Below are 17102 nucleotides of genomic sequence, written 5' to 3' on the forward strand. Positions count from 1 at the left end.
CGGTCATTAAATAAAAGTCTGTTTAATATGTAAATTACATAAACTTCAGTTGCGGAACTTCCTTATGGAAGAATTGAAAATTTAATTCAGTGGATCAAATGTTATTTGTACACTAAAGGAAGAAAGCAATTTGTCAAACCTCAAATCAAAGGAGAATATATTGTTTTGAAGTGTAGCAAAAATGTTTAGGGTATGTGTTTAATCTTTCGTAAGTTTTCTCTGTAATTATAAAAAAAAAGGTTACATTAAACATTGTTTGAAGTTCACCTTTAAATTGGGATTTCTATTTTAAATAGATGATATTTTTATTAATTATAAGATGTACTATAAACCGAATATGTTGCTGTTCAGTTTTTCCCTTAATGAATATCACATTCAATGCTCCCTTTTGGAGTTTAATACAAAGTTTTAGGTACAAATAACCCTTTGGGAGATCAATGTGTTTTTCTATCATAGCAGGAAAGGCTTAAACATGTAAATGAAACCTGAAATAAAATTGAGAATGGAAATGGGGAAATACTACTTTTTGATAAATATTCCTAAAGTAATGAACTAGAGCAGTTCTTGCTCGGACACATACTCCATAATCTAGTATATTATAAGAGCATAAACCTGAAACCCTATATTAAAACTGACCTTGACCTCATTTTCATGGTTCATTGGTCAATGTTAAGTTATTGTGTTTTGGTCTGTTTTTCAAGTACTATATATGCAATAGGTCAGCTATATCAGGTGTGTGGAATGATTGCAAGGTGTACAGGTCTAAGATCAACGAGAAATAAAGTGACAGACAATTCTTATTAATAAATACATGTCTAGTTTAATTATAGTTTTAATTTTATATTTGATATATATTACCACTTATCTACCAATTTGGCTTTTCTATATTAAAAGTTTATAAATTCTGTTAAATTAAATATTTATTTTAAGAAAGATATAAAACAAGGTGTAAATGATGCAGACCTTTAGCTTATATAACGTTATTGATCCTTATATTGAGGTGTGATAAGAATATTGTTGATGACTGCAATCATTTACAATGGCTACAACCATTTCTAAAAATAGAAATTGAACAAAAATTTAAATGGTTAACACCATCATGAACATGCTAAAAATTCTTTAATTGTAAAGTGAGTCAATATTACCTATAAATGTGCCTCAATGGAAGGACCCAATTTGGTTTGTTAGTCATATGATAAAGAACACTTCTAAATTAGCTTTTCTTTAACTGGCAAATATTTCAAAACGTCATCCTTTCAGTCATTGAATTCCAGTAATGAAAGTGGATGGATGTCTGTGTTTCATAATATTTCTACATGTGGTTCACAATTAAAATTTTTTCCCAGTTTCAATGTACAATTTTTTTCTTGGCCCATGGTGCATGTGTATAGGTGAAAGACTTCTAAAGCCAGATATTTTTTCATTGTAATTTTCACAAATAAAGTAGCATTATTTGAACATTAAATAAATGATATCCTTTTTTAAAATGAATCGTTCCTTGGTCTACATTACGTAGAGCTGTTAGTCTAAAAGGCAACAGCTTTTTCATTCAAATTACACTGTGAAATATATTTATAAAGAAATATGTTTAAATCAGCAGGTATAGAATTCTCATTTGTTATTTATGTTTTTCACTTGAATAATTTTTTTAACATTTTGTCTCAAAAAATAAATGATGTAATAAATTGCCTCTCATTTAAAGATAAAAATTGGACATCTGTCTCAAAAATAAATCTTGCAATGGATTTAAACTAGAGCAGAAAATAAAAAAAAACAGGTCATTCCCCCAGACTTTGCTTTGAACCTCCTTATTTGTATGTGACTGTTTATTACATTTACTGGAGAAGGTTTGAAAAGAGTCTGTCCAACCTAGTAAGCACACTGTAATCCAAATACCTGGTTACACCGCAGACATCCAAATACCTGTGTTACACTGTAGACATCCAAATACCTGGTTACACTGAAGACATCCAAATACCTGGTGACACTGCAGACATCCAAATACCTGGTTACACTGTAGACATATAAATACCTGGTTACACTGTAGACATCCAAATACCTGGTGACACTGAAGACATCCAAATACCTGGTTACACTGTAGACATCCAAATACCTGGTTACACTGAAAACATCCAAATACCTGGTTACACTGTAGACATCCAAATACCTGGTTACACTGAAAACATCCAAATACCTGGTTACACTGTAGACATCCAAATACATGGTGACACTGTAGACATCCAAATACATGGTGACACTGTAGACATCCAAATACATGGTGACACTGTAGACATCCAAATACATGGTGACACTGTAGACATCCAAAAACATGGTGACACTGTAGACATCCAAATACATGGTGACACTGTAGACATCCAAATACATGGTGACACTGTAGACATCCAAATACCTGGTGAAACTGTAGACATCCAAATACCTGGTGACACTGCAGACATCCAAATACCTGGTTACACTGTAGACATATAAATACCTGGTTACACTGTAGACATCCAAATACCTGGTGACACTGAAGACATCCAAATACCTGGTTACACTGTAGACATCCAAATACCTGGTTACACTGAAAACATCCAAATACCTGGTTACACTGTAGACATCCAAATACCTGGTTACACTGAAAACATCCAAATACCTGGTTACACTGTAGACATCCAAATACATGGTGACACTGTAGACATCCAAATACATGGTGACACTGTAGACATCCAAATACATGGTGACACTGTAGACATCCAAATACATGGTGACACTGTAGACATCCAAAAACATGGTGACACTGTAGACATCCAAATACATGGTGACACTGTAGACATCCAAATACATGGTGACACTGTAGACATCCAAATACCTGGTGAAACTGTAGACATCCAAATACCTGGTTACACTGTAGACATCCAAATACATGGTGACACTGAAGAGATCCAAATACATAGTGACACTGTAGACATCCAAATACCTGGTTACACTGTTGACATCAAAATACTTGGTTACACTGTTGGCAAACAAATACATAGGTTCTATTCAACATCGTAGCTGCTATCAATATATATGTAGAAACTAAAGGTTAGCTACACGTTCAATAGACAAAATCGTTGTAGCTACACATTGAATGCCGCCTCCCTGCTTACTCTATACTAGATGATGAAATATATTTGTGGGCACCTTGGTACAGAAGATCTGTTTTAGCTAATTATACCCCTGCTTATATTAAATCTTGCATTCAGGCCCATTTCTACAGTGACTATTGAGTAATTGTTGAAATCTGTGTGGGAAAAAATCAGTTTAGGTTAAAATCTTACAATTTACTATACTTGTATATTTTTTTTAATTTTCCTTAGTAAGAAATGAAAATGTCTTCTTAAATTTCTGACAATTAGAGTTGAAATAAGTAGGAAAGTAATGTCAGGTGATTGCCATATTTTCCTTTTTCTATTACATACTTAAAAACTGATCTTCTGAAAAATGAGATTTTCTGCTTTATAAGATATTATTGGTTTTTTTTATTTGTTTCCTGTTTTGTGAAGATATATTATTGTGTTTATCCATTAAAACTGTATGTGACGTATAATCACAGTGACAGCTGGTTTGATGCAGTATGTAACAGACTAAAAATATAAATATCAAACGAAGATATGTACACATTTGGTTATTTACTTGTTTTGTTTTCGCTTGTTCAATACAAAGATCCCAAAATATGTTGTAAAATACTTGTATTTTAATTATAATAATCTTTCTTGTTGTAAAGCATATTAATAACAACTTGTGGCAAACAAAATACAAATTACATAAACTATATATAAAACATTTTTTTTTTAACATTTAATTTTTTAATGTTTTCTGTCGGAGAAATATAGGCCATCTTACTTAATAATCTAGAAGGTGTTAGTTGTTTAACGTGTAGTGTCAACATTGGGCAAAAAAGATAATTGTAAGTTGTTTGATGATGTCTTCCTTAGTAACCCATCTGAAATTCAGCCTACTTATGGGCTTTGCTCATTATTGAAGGTCGTATGGTGACCTATACTTGTTTTAAATTGGTCTCTTGTGACGAATTGTCTCACTGGCAAGCAATCATACCACATCTTTATATACTTGAAAATTTGAAATCAGTTTTAAGGTAAAGGTATTGTTAAGCAGGACATCACAAAAAGGTTCCATACAAGAATTGTTCATTCTACATTTTATTTTTTTTTATTTTTTTAAATGATGGTCAGATTGATTTTCTAAACATCTTCCACCTCAAAAGGTCATTTTGGTAATGACCAGGCATAAATTTCAATAATAAAAAAATTAGAAAGAATTTACATTTAATTTTGCATAGACTTGTTATTGTCTGAGCACTGATTGGTTGTCTAGACTTTGATGTCATTTGTATGACAACAAGTCTGACATTTTAAATTTTACACAAAGTTTGTCCCTTCATCAATAACATTTGTCTACCTAGAGCATTTTTGCCATGGATATAAAAAGAAGATGCGGTATGATTGCCAATATGTTGTGTGAAGTTATATTAAAAATTAAGCATAATATTAAGTTTTTAAAAAGAAATGTTGGCTAAGACATTTAGGTTGTCAAAATATGGTAGTAGCAGTTGGTATAAGGTCCCTGTCCTTTGTATGATGATCATATGAATGATTCTTTCAGGTGGTCCTTGTCTACGTAATATTTAGATTTTATTGAAACTATTTTATGTATAGAATCGGACTTGATAGACACAAGGTCAATATTATAGACAGAAGGTCAATATTGTAGACAGAAGGTCAATATTGTAGACAGAAGGTCAATATTGTAGACAGAAGGTCAATATTATTATGAATAGTGGCAGGTATTTAAAGGTTTCATTACTTCTTTAGAGGTCATTTTCTGAGAGGTGATACTATCAGAGGTGGACCCTATTTGATGAGTAATCAATCTTGAATATTATAAACATCATACTGATATAGAGTTATGTTTTGATAAATTATCATTTGCTAGTCCCTTTCCTCTCTTGATAAGGGACTTTCATCACCATAATATCACAATTTGTGAAAGGTCATAGGCTTGAGACTTGTGCATTTTACATCTGCTCACTCAGAATTGCAGTTTTGTGTACTTTTCAATAAAAGTATCTGCATTTTCCAACCTTTCTTATTTTTGGTATCTATACACACCTCCAGGTGCAGGATTTTGTTGCTGTATTGATGACCCATTGGTGACCTTCACCTTTTTTTCCACTTTAGTTTGGTGGTTGTCTCTTTTAAACACATTCCCAATTTCCATTCTCAATTTAAGTTTTGTTTTTTAGAAGAAACTTAAGTAATATGTAAATTAAGATTGTCCTGAAATTTAGTGTAAACATTCTTTTTCATTTAATATACATACATAATAAATCAAACTAATAACGTGTCAGAAAAAGTCAGAGTTTAATGGAACACAGTTTTTTCAAGCACTTCAGCCAGAATTATTCGTTTTTAGGGTTAAATAATCTAATGTCATAGATTTTCAGGATGGGTACCAGAAACCTTCATAAATACTCTTGTTTGCCTAGAAAATTGGAAACTCTTTTATAGAAAAATGGTTGTAACATGTAAGAATTTATAGCTTATAGGGCCATTTCCAAAGGAAAATGTCTGTTTTCGATTGGTCAGTAGGCTGCTGCCAAACAGTGCCTTTTCAATACCTTAATTAAGATTCAACAAATATCACACATTGACTCCAATTTTTCCTCAAAACTTAGTATTATTGTTTGGATTTTTTTTCTTATTTTCTGATTTCTGAGTTGTGGGACTTTGATTGTCAGATTTAAGTTTTCAGATGTACCTTAACTAATACATTCTCCAGAGTTGTGGGACTTGATTTTCAGATTTAAGTTTTTACATGTACCTTAACTAATACATTCTCCAGAGTTGTGGGACTTTGATTGTCAGATTTAAGTTTTTACATGTACCTAAACTAATCCATTCACCTTGTCCATTATTCCATTTGTCCGTTCTTTTAACACATTTCAGTCACACTTCTCTAGTTACTAATGAACAGAAAGATCTCACGTTTTGTCACCAACCTTGCAGTTATGAATTGTAATAAGTTCACACTTTTTTTCTGCTATCAGAACATGCACATTCTATTTCTGGAATCAGGTCTTCACTGGAAAAGATCACAAATTTCGCACATCTTTATGACCTCATTAACCAGATAAAAGGCGCACCTGTATTCCTGCTGAAGATGTACTTTTAAGTGATATTGATTTTAATGAGGTTAAAGAGGCAGAACTGGATAACTGGAAAAAGTTCTTGTAACTAGGTGTTGTTGCCATCTTTATTAGCTCTGCTACTATTGTTAAATGACTATATTTGGCTTCAACACAAAGTCTAATGTCTAATCTAATGTCTTTACTTATCTATAAACAAAACACACCAGTTACATGAACCTGTAAAATACTATAAACAAAATAATAGAAAACACAATAAATATAATATAGCACCTGCTCTATTTAAGTACTAAGCACATTCAAAATCTTCATTGTGCAGGGTAATCATTTATGTTCTGTAAGTATGTAATCTTATTTCCCAATTGACTGTCAGAAGGGAGGGTGACCAACTTTAAATTTTAATTTCAAAAATTATTTTATGCAGAATAAAATCAAACTTTTCCATCTGTTCTCTCAACATGTGTTGATAGTGACAATGGCTACATTTTGGTCAGGTGGTTATGGAGGATCACATATGACACATTCAACTAACTATTGTGTCCTGGAACTGGCATATACTTATAAATACTTTTAAATTTTTCAATATTTTGAATGAAATTAACATGTTTTATTTTACACTTTTCTAAAGTACTATTGAACAGAATGACCTTATATTTAGTCAACATCTTAGCAGTGATGAGTTGTAATATGGAAGCATTTTTTTTTAAACCAGTCTGACACCTTTTTCTGTTTTCCTATATGTTCAGGCTTGTCTATGAATTACAGGTGGGTATGTCTAGCTGGCCAATGTGTTCTATTCCATCTTTCCTCTTTGTTATGTCTCAGCTCTGTGATAAATATACTATTGTTCCTTGTTCTTTCTTTCTATGACACAACTTGGGTAGTCCATAATCTCAACCGTCAGCACCAAAAACTTTTTTCAACTTCTAGTCCGAAGACCGATATTCTGACATTTTCTTATTGGGCTAAACAAAATTTTGCAAAAAATTACTAGTCCGAATGAAATTTTACTAGTCTTGGGCATCGGAATAGTGGCTAACTGTGCAGACTGTCTCAATATACAGAATATCAGTGTAAAGGGCAGGGGCGTAGCTGAGTTAGAATAAAGTGCAAGCATTTTTGGACCATTTTATGATGAAAATGATAAATACCCTATCTGTTTCTTACTATACCATATTTCAAGAAACGATAGTAACATCCTAGTGGGTTTCGTAATTTGGAAACCCGAGAACAGATAAGACACAAAATGACGAGCAAAAACTTTCAACATTGAAAACTAACTACAGATGAAAAACACGGACCCCGAAAATATGTGGCGATCTCCGGTGCTCCGAAGGTAAGCAGGTCCTGCTTCTTGCAAGACACCCGTGGTGTTTCTCACGAGGGTCATTTTAAAATCAAATGAGAGGTTTCTACGACAACGGTAGAAGGTCATTTGTAACACAGATACCCTAGGTGAATCAATAGTCTTTTGGACGAAATGACAATGAGAATACGAAATCGAACGGCTACTTCTAAGTCGTGACTTATAAGTAAGGGAAATAAATCTTAAGATGTTTTCAAGGTGATTTTATTGAGCCTGTATAATTAAATGTTAATACTGCATGTAAAACTTAAACTAAAGTATAGACTAGTTAATGTCCAAAGTCCATATATCTATTTTTTGCCAAGGCAAATGATCTCAGAACTCTCTCGGTGTCAATATCCATTTCTCTGTGAGCATGTATGAAGGCCAACGAAGATAGTCTGTCCTGTACCATGGTTGAACGCCAACGGAGATAAGTTTTCAGTCGGCGCAATGAACTAAATGACCGTTCGGTAGTTGACGTAGTTACTGGCATTGTAACCAGGATTGCGAAAATTGCAAATATTGAAGGATATAGCTCCTTATTAGTCAGACACGATAATCCGGAAAGACTAAAGACTATCCGAAATTCGATTTCAGGATTTTTTAAATTTTTTTTGGGAAAAACATGTGCAAGCAAATGATTTTTTGCGTAAAGGCAGCTACGCGCCTGAAGGGTCAGAGACAATTTAAAGAATAACTAACGAAACTGGTCACAAAGATAACTGTAAAAACATAAGTGTCCAGGAAGAATGTCTGATCCATGGTCCAAAGGTGATAAATACTCAAAATCAAATATGCAATACAAAATATGTATAATATGTAAAGTAATACATTCTGGCGTCATCATAGATATACTAATAGAAAATAAGAGACCAGAGTTCTCAATTTGTGTGGGATACTTTTGACTTTTGATGTGCATTTATCTTCCAGAGACAATGATGTAAAAATTAGAATAATTCACCTGCCAGGACTTAAGATGTCTGGATAGGTGTTAATAGTACTATAGACATAATACCTCATAAAATAGTATCTAAACAAAACAAGGGTGCAGTGTTTGTATGATATGATTGGCTGTTCTAAAATAGGGCTTTCTGGGTAATATTTTCTAATTTTCTCATTGGTTTAAAATACCTTTAGCAATTATACAAATAATATAGCTGTTATTATATTATTTTTATTTTTGATGTAAGAATGAAAAATTGAAATTTTGTGAGGTGTTTACAGAATAACGGACATCTTCTTTAGGTTTGTTCTAAATTCATGATTTTGTTGTTAATTTGCAGAATGCATAGCACTATTCTTGCTGGTTTCTCTTAAGGTATGGGTTTCTACAGTTGAATATGATATTGGAGAGTATTTGGGATTTTGGATTTTACCATTGTATTACAATAAATGAATGTAGAATATATAAAATAGATTGTATCACAATAAACAGTTATAATTTAATTTTTTTAACACAGCTGTATGAAATAGATAAAAATTTGAAAATTAAACTTTCTAGATTAGATAACTGTACAACTTATGGGATAATGTAATAGAATCTGTTTTTCTAATGATTTGATGCAAAAATTGTGAGTACTACTGTAAATTTATAAATTATTGCAATGTATTTATTATTGCGAAATTGCAACAGAGATATTCTCAATGATATTAATTATTTTGCAAAAATAAAAATCACATTTTAGTTTATGATGACAAAATCACAATAAATGGATGCAATTGTTTCTGAATTTACAGTATCTAAAAGGGTAGAGGATATTTTGAATTAGTTTCAATGGGATATTTCATATGACAAATGTTTTTTTCTTCAAATTTATCCAAATGGTCAGAACTTTACTGTATGTAGAAATAAAAGATATTCTTTTGAACTATAATAAATTAACTAATGCAATGCTTTTTCCAAAAGCGAAGAAAGGTGTAAAAAATCACAGATTGTAGATCTATTTATTTGCATTCCACGGACAGTATGATGGGAAGGAATGTATGATTATATTTTGTTCTCCAATTTATTTAGAGACTTGTTTTCCAGCAATGAATATAATTTTTTTTTACTAGATTTCGAGCAATGAATGTAATTATTTTTTATTTCTATTTTTTTTAGGGATTAGTAATGAATTTATTTTTTTTTACTAGATTTCCAGCAATGAATGTAATTATTTTTGATTTCTAATTTTTTTTAGGGATTAGTTTTCCAGCAATGAACATTTGTGTCTGCCAAGTTATAGTTATTTTGTAATACTATCATGTATATGTTAAAAACTACTCTTTTTTTTGTTCGTTCCAGGTTGTCTATGTGCCATCCACATCATCAACTGGATCAACTAATCAGGATAATATCGAGCATCAGACCGCTTTATTACGTGAACGCAATATCATAATGCAATCAGCACAAACTTCTGTTCAATTACCCCCCCACATCCCTATATCCAAGGATGGGGAGGAGGGTTATATAGAAAGTCAGAACAAATTGGAACGTCATCGAAGGAGTGATTATCAAATATGCTTTCGACCACCACCAAATAAAACTGTATACGATAAGGACAGTCCCCCTCCTTATAGTTCTCGGTCTACGTCCTCCATAGATAGCATTGGCCAAGCCAAAAATAGTTTAGTAACAGACAATAATAGTGGATGCCCTGTGTTGCGTTGTTACAGTATGTCAGACAATAACAATCATTCGTGCTTTCAACAACCGCAGCAGTTTAATAGAACTTCTGTGTCCTCAAGACAACTTAGGCAAACTACTAGTAATACTGGAGTAAATATGGACCGACCTCCCGATTATCCAGGAGGAGTCTTAGGATCAAACGTTTATCATAACAGTGCAGCGCCAGCAAAAAATTCTGTATGATTGTCGGTTGGCAGCCATTTTATCTCCTTCCATGTGCTTATTAAATTATTTGAACGGAGATGAAGCTATTGTGATATTCTTTTGGTTAGGTCTATCATTTGACAAAGGGCATGCCATTTTTGTGATACATATCTTTATGAGAGAGTTATAGAACTTGATTGTCCCTGCTCCTAATTAAGCATTTTATGTTGAAATGCAAAGCAGCACTTATTATCATTGTTATTCTTTGTGGCTTTACTGAATAGTTTTTAGTTATTTTGTTCTAATTTCAATATTGATGTTGATGTAGGCCAGTACATTGGTAGTCTTAACTTCATTTCAAATGGAAACCCTTTTTTTTTCTTGAACCTGGAAAGTTGATACATGTATTTGTTTTATCTAAATCTGTTGCTATCTGGTTGTGCCAAAATTATAAGTCAGGTTGTTTTAAGAACTGGAAACTGTAATACATTGCTACTGTAAATTCAGAAATTATTGTGTGCGTTTATTATTATTGCGATTTTGTCATTTTAGACTAAAATGCGATTTTAATTTTTGCGATATTGAGAAAAGTCCTGTTTAATTTATATAAAAAAGTTCAAAATGCGAGACTAAATTATTGCGATGATTTTTGCAATAATATAAACACTGCAATAATTTCTGAATTTACACTAAAATGAAAAACAAGTCAGTTAATAAATGTAATTCCCTGTCAGATTATGATTGCTTAAAGTCAGAATATTAAATAGAAATTTAGGAAATGAGGAAATTGGTTATTTATTTTACTGATTTTCCATGCAAACAAACAAAATTAATACTGTAAAAAGTGTTTATGAAAAGAAATATTTTTCCATGTTAATTTTCGTTCTAAGAACTGAGTTTCGTTATTATATATATTTATACATATTTATTTTCAAAATTATTTGAACCTTGAATTTGATAAAAAGTCTGTTATTCAATATAAAATCTTTTTATTTTTAACCTCAAATATAACATTGGTTAATATCTATTTATATTTCTAATAATAAGGGAGTTCATTCAAAATTTATTTTTAGAAACAAGATAATTGTTATAATTTTTTTTATTAAAAATGATTTGAAACTAGGCTGGTAAAGGAATAAAACCCAATATGACATCATTGTTAATATTGTAGTGACACTTTGAACTAAACCAAATTGTGACATTTATACAGAAATATACAAAATGACAGGAAATTAAAACTTCAACTCAAAAGAGAAAATTTCTGTTCCGAGGGAAATGACATTTGCAGAATTGAAAACTTCAACATTCAGTTTTGTCATTAATAATTTATAGGTTTTCAATTAAGGAAAAATGCAATAATTTTAAAAGAAAGAGAAATGGTGACAGTTATTTTTAAAGAAGATGGAATTGTTATATTGAATTGTTCTAAAGATACCAGAGATTGTTTAAGATGAATCAATCCCCATAAATTTCATATTATTAAAACTATTATTACTCATTTCTGGTCATGCAAGACTTTGTCTTGTGAAATTAATAAATTGAATATTTTTTTTCAGTATTATGTAAAAATGCATTAATTGTTTCAGAGAATGATAATACATGTACCTATATTTACATTAAATATTTAAAATATCAGGAGCCAATCACTCTTTTAAAATCTATTGCATTTCTTGCTAAAATGTTCAAATTATAGAAAACAATTGTTAGGATGAGTAACAAATGTCTTATATCTTTACTTTTGATTCTGAAGTGGCAAATTCTGTGTTTTATAAATATTATGTCTTACTGGTTCTAAAAACTGTTTTCTCACGACAGGCATTTCATTACTATCTTACCTACTTTGATGACTTTATTAATGTTAATGGGACCATTTTTGTGTGCCTAATGAATGAATTTTGGATAGGGGATTATTTCATGTTACCACTTTATAATTTTTCACAACCGAAACCATTTTCATTTTAATATGGTCATCTCATTTTAATTTAATCTGGAGCTTTAAAAAAAATTATTAAGTCAATATTTTTTCAATGAAGTTGTATTCAAGCAATTCAGGTTTCAGCACATTTTGATCTCTCAGCCTACAAAATCTTTGTGTCTGTCTGTCCTATGTCTCGTTTAAATTCAAAATAATTGACCATGAAGGTGTAGTCACATCAACTTCAAACTGAGTATCCTTAAAATGATGACAGTTAAAAAAAAAAATAGGACAAAATAAGGTTTGAACCAGATTCTACAGTTCAATGAAAATGGCACAATGAGGCATGATGTCCTGTGGACACATATCCTTGTTTAAAAGAAGTTTTTATAGAGTGATTTGATATGGTTTCAGTTGTGATGATAAATAAGATATTAAATAAGGCATTAAATATTTCTTATGGAATATGTTTGGAAACTGCTAAAGACAGAAGATGGGATAAATAGGCACTATTTCACTGCACAGATTTTATTGTGAACCAGCTTTAGTCTCAAGTTCTTCACTTATTTTTTTAAATCTACATTTTATATTATATTTCCTAATACTTTAAAAAAAAAATAAGAAATGGAAGGATTATATTTTCTAGTAGGAAATCTTCGTGCATGCATGTGAATGCTTATTGGTAAGAAGGGCCTTGCTAACTTTATGTCTTATTCCATTAAATTTCTTTAATTTATTTAGATGAATTTTCCTTGTAAATTGGGATTTAACAATAACTACCATATTGGATGAGGGGTTGGGGTGGCTTAATTTTTGTCCCTTGTATTAAAATCCTAGCTGTTTACTCTAGTGTAAGACACATAAACAAAACTCTTACCATTTCAAGTCAAATAAACACTAATTGTCTGTTGTATCATACACATGTAAAAAACTACATATTTACACACTGTGTGTGTAGTAAATTGCATAATAACTGTCTGCTGTGTCTGACATATCTAGGCGACTACCAGTATGTTCCTATCAATAAAATAATTGTCTGCTATATATCAGACTTCAATATTATGATTCATATGATCTCATCGGAGCAAACAATTCTTGTCTATATGTTACTCTCTCTCCCTCTCTATCTCTCTCTCTCTCTCCATCTTGTTTCTCAATTATATACACCTTTTCTGTTTTTAAAGAGAAATGACCTTTGTGCATGTAGAAATTTCATAGTTTTTGTGACAATTTTAAGTGATAGAATTACTTTGCTTACAAAATATCATGTTATTTTTTTGTGTAAAATAATTTGTTTATCACTTGTTATAAAATACTGGATTAACATGATTTCAGCATAGTTTTATTCCATGTTCAAAAAGATAATTGTGACTTTCCCTTGTGTTGATTTATTCATATAGAAGAATATCTTATCAGATAGAAATGAACTGTTAGTCTGGTCCCAACATTTTACATGCCTTTTCCTTCTTTTAAGTTTAAATGAGAAATTAAAATGTCTGATTCCCTACTGTGTAACCCAGTCACTATATCAGTATTTTATTCTATATTTTTTTAAAGACAAAAAAGTAATAATTTCAAAAACCAAACAAGTTTAATCAGAACTAATTTGGTAATATTTATATTTTTTGTATTTATTTTTGTTTCAAAGTAGCATGACGATAGATTATATTTGGGATATTAATACTTCAAAAACCAATATGAATGAACTGTCCAGATTTAAAAATGTTCAGCCTATTTTTTGTACAAAGAGAGGTAACTCTATTTATTTTGAAATTCTTGGCTTTAAAAAAATGTTTAGTTCTAAAACTAGACTGTCGAACTGCTATTCTTAAAAACAAAAATCATTGAGAGAAAAAATACATATTTTTATTAAGATTCTTACCAGTTTATTATTAAAATATTGGGTTCAATTATATAAAAACACTGATGCTACCATTTTCAACCAAGATCAAGAATAAATATATCTAAGATTTGTAAGGAAATTTGCCTGGATGCCATTTCACTTGTTTTTAAATGACATTTCTGAACTAAACTTCCCAAAGCATGTACCTTTATAACTTTGTTTTTTTTAATGTTGGTTTCTATGAAAAATACGCAAATAACTTGAATATATATTACACTATGTTGATCAAATGGGCAAACTAATTTTTTGCAGGACTAATAATTAGCTTCTGTAATATTGTTATTCATACCTGTAAGATATTCTACCTGATAAGTACCCTAATACATATTTTTTCAATTCAAAATGCTTCCCATTTTTTGAAACAAATGATATTGCCATAGTAACGACACTATTTGCCTTTATTATCCCAGTACATTTAACTGTGATTCCAGAGTGCAGATTTTGTTGAGAATAAATGTCAGTTATAAATGGTTGCCTGATATTGGGCAGAACGTGAAACAGGCATACTCTAAGTATGTCTGTTATATGTATGTATCTCCTTTGTAAGTACCTAAGGTGCTTTGTATAAAGATCTTCATTTTTGTTTTTTTTTGTTACACATTACCAGAATAGGTTTATATTTTTACTTGATTGTTGGTAGTTTTCATGCACAGTATTCTACACATGCAATGTTGCAGTGAAATAAAGATACATTGATTAACTATATTATTTTTCACAGAACATCATGAGTGAAGACCAGTTCATTTTAATATGAAAAAATGTAATTTGACATGACTTTTGTGAGAAATCTACATTTGTTTTAGTTTGGTAAACAGATCATGTTATTATGAGTATTTTCAATAATTACTTGCCTATTTGAACTATAAAGTTGCTAAATTTATGTACTATCTCCTTATCCATTTTGAAGGTTTTACTGATATGTTTGTAAAAATCCTTTAAGTAATTTTACCCCTCCCATACAGCACTTTTCTTATACTGTTATCAAATAATGCAGTCAAATAGATCTAGCAGAGCAAACAATGCAATGACAATGTTTATTCTCATATGTGTAGTTTATATGTTATTATTATGTGTTTTTGTGTTTTTTAAAAGGAAAAAATATATTTTTATGTTAGTTTGTATGAAAGATATATATATGTTTATTTACATGTAATGTTAAGTAAAAGATAGAATGAAGATGTTGATAAATGTTTAATTTAATTTCCAAACAAAGTTGACCATTGGTCAGTTAAATAAGTAGAGGTGTGCTGATATAGATGTAATTTGGTTTATGTGTATAGTCTCTATGTGTGATTTCTCTCATCACTTTCTGGTCGTATGTTATATGTATAGTGGGAGTTCAGAGTACACAAAGGTATGTCCTACATGTTGACCTCTCCTAGTGCAAACGTCATTCAACCAGGGCAACTATCAAAATAGTAGCAACTGGCCTATTTTCCTTTACTTTTTGTAGAACTTTGATTCAGTGGTAAAATTCTTTATTCATTTAAATAAGATATAACTAATGTATATATAATAAAAAAACATTTAACACCCATTTGTTTGACAATAAAATTTGTTATAATTTAGCTTTCGTCATAACCTGCATCAGGAATATGTATAAAAATATCTGCCACTGAACGTAAAACAAACAACCCTTAGATAAAACAACCAACCTATACATATAGTTCAAAACTATGTCCAGTTTTTACATGTGGGTTTTGGGGTGATTTCACTTAATTTAATCTTATTTATTAGTTGGAATCTAATAAATTAATAATTTCTACTGTTTTGCCAAAAAGAAAATTTATTTATTTATATGTGAGCATTGTAAACAAGAGAGAGTATGTGTCTGGATATTTTGCAATGGGTGTAGTATGTATTGTATACTTGTATTTCATTTGACATATACTTTTGTTCCCTAATTCATGCTTTGTCCATCTTTCAGCATGATAATGGAAGATTTGATTTACAGTCAATGCAATTAGTAAGTCTGCTTATTGATGTTCTCCACAACTTGTTAAACAAGCAAGATTTTAACTGTTATATATTAATTCAATTGGCATTTTGTTCATGGTTTTCAATGGAACTCGTTTCAAAGTCACTGAAATAAGTTGCAACTTATATTTATTTTCTTTAATGTAACATTAGTTGTTAGTGCTTCAGATAATTATGGGATATATTAACTTCAACTAATTTAAGAAGAAAAAATATGTCCTAATGCAAAAATTAAAGTAAATTTGTATCTCAGATTGGAATGGCTTATCAACAATACAGTACTAAAATATATTTAATTTGCTCATGTTTAAAACAAGGTTGTAAAAAGGTTTTTTTTTTTAATAAGTGGGCGTTAATGGGTTAACATCACAACAACACAAAATAGGCCATAACACCTGCAAAATTTGGGTTTTTTTTTCAATTAAGTAGCTGTACTTATTTCTGTGTATTTTAATTTTTAAATTACAGATCACTTTAGCAATGTAGATATTTAAGTCATCCACCATCTTAAATCAATCATAGAAATCTGTTACATGTTTTGACTATGAAAAAAATATTTGAAAAAGTAAGAATAAGCATTGAAGTTTTTTGTTATCGTAAGCATTTTTAAGCAATTATTATAATATACCTTATTCAGAAGACTCTTTTTGTTATGAAAGTTAATATATTTAACAGATGATTGATGGTCAGAGTAATGCACCTACTTGGAAGGTTTTCCACAGTAGGAGTTATTAACATTATAAAAATTAGTATCAGTCAGAGCTGTATTATATGAAATGAAATGATTTTTTTCTTTACAATATGAATAAAAAGAGATTTATGTTTGTGAAAATGTGCATGAAAACTGTCAACATTTCATTGTCAATTGCAGTCGTGTATGTTTGTTTTTAACAGTCTTATCAACTGTTTATGAAAAGTATAAAAGATAATGCTTATTCT

At 30.4% G+C, this 17102-nt stretch overlaps 1 protein-coding gene across 1 annotated transcript in view; it reads left to right on the top strand.

Annotated features, from left to right (window-relative positions):
- Positions 1-17098, top strand: part of LOC134720769 (uncharacterized) — an 83337-nt gene extending 66239 nt beyond the window's left edge. The window contains exon 6 of the mRNA XM_063583254.1: positions 9841-17098. Coding sequence (XP_063439324.1) covers positions 9841-10407 — 567 coding nt within the window. The 3' untranslated portion in view covers positions 10408-17098. The remainder of the gene's footprint in view (positions 1-9840) is intronic.
- The last annotated feature ends 4 nt before the right edge of the window (positions 17099-17102 follow it).

Source organism: Mytilus trossulus, chromosome 6, assembly GCF_036588685.1.
Source record: "Mytilus trossulus isolate FHL-02 chromosome 6, PNRI_Mtr1.1.1.hap1, whole genome shotgun sequence".
Taxonomy (NCBI): domain Eukaryota; kingdom Metazoa; phylum Mollusca; class Bivalvia; order Mytilida; family Mytilidae; genus Mytilus; species Mytilus trossulus.